The sequence below is a fragment of the Rhincodon typus genome, unplaced genomic scaffold (assembly GCF_021869965.1).
Source record: "Rhincodon typus isolate 14 unplaced genomic scaffold, sRhiTyp1.1 hic_rhity00000057, whole genome shotgun sequence".
NCBI lineage: Eukaryota > Metazoa > Chordata > Chondrichthyes > Orectolobiformes > Rhincodontidae > Rhincodon > Rhincodon typus.
The window spans coordinates 19,082-19,474 of record NW_025965695.1 but is presented as its reverse complement, the minus strand read 5'-3'; the positions used below and the strand labels follow the sequence as shown (position 1 = coordinate 19,474).

Sequence of the window (393 nt, the reverse complement as noted above, 5' to 3'; positions counted from 1 at the left end):
CCTCCTCCAGCCCCTACACCCCTCCCTATCTCTGTAACCCCCTCATGCCCCTTCACCCCTCCCTATCTCTGTAACCCCCTCATGCCCCTACACCCCTCCCTAGCTCTCTAACTCCCTCCAGCCCCCCTGCCCCTCCCTATTCCCGTTCTAACAGTGTGTGCCTCCTCTCTCCACAGTCCCTCCAGATGAGCCAGTGATCGATGGGGGTCCGGAGATCCTTCTCCGAGCTGGAATCCCGTACAACCTGACATGCAGGGTAGAGGGAGCCAAACCAGCGGCTGGGATTGAGTGGTACAGCGCGGGAGTGAGACAGCAAGGGACCAGCTCCACACACGTACAGTTCACCCACAGACAAGGCCCACCCCGCAACTCCCCCCTCCCCCCCCCCACCCC

The 393-nt window shown here is 62.3% G+C and overlaps 1 protein-coding gene across 1 annotated transcript in view; it reads left to right on the top strand.

Moving 5' to 3' along the window:
* The window catches only part of LOC125488188 (kin of IRRE-like protein 1), an 8,032-nt gene that overhangs the window by 4,955 nt on the left and 2,684 nt on the right, over positions 1–393 (top strand). Inside the window, exon 3 of the mRNA XM_048621116.1 lies at positions 177–334. Coding sequence (XP_048477073.1) covers positions 177–334 — 158 coding nt within the window. The remainder of the gene's footprint in view (positions 1–176; positions 335–393) is intronic.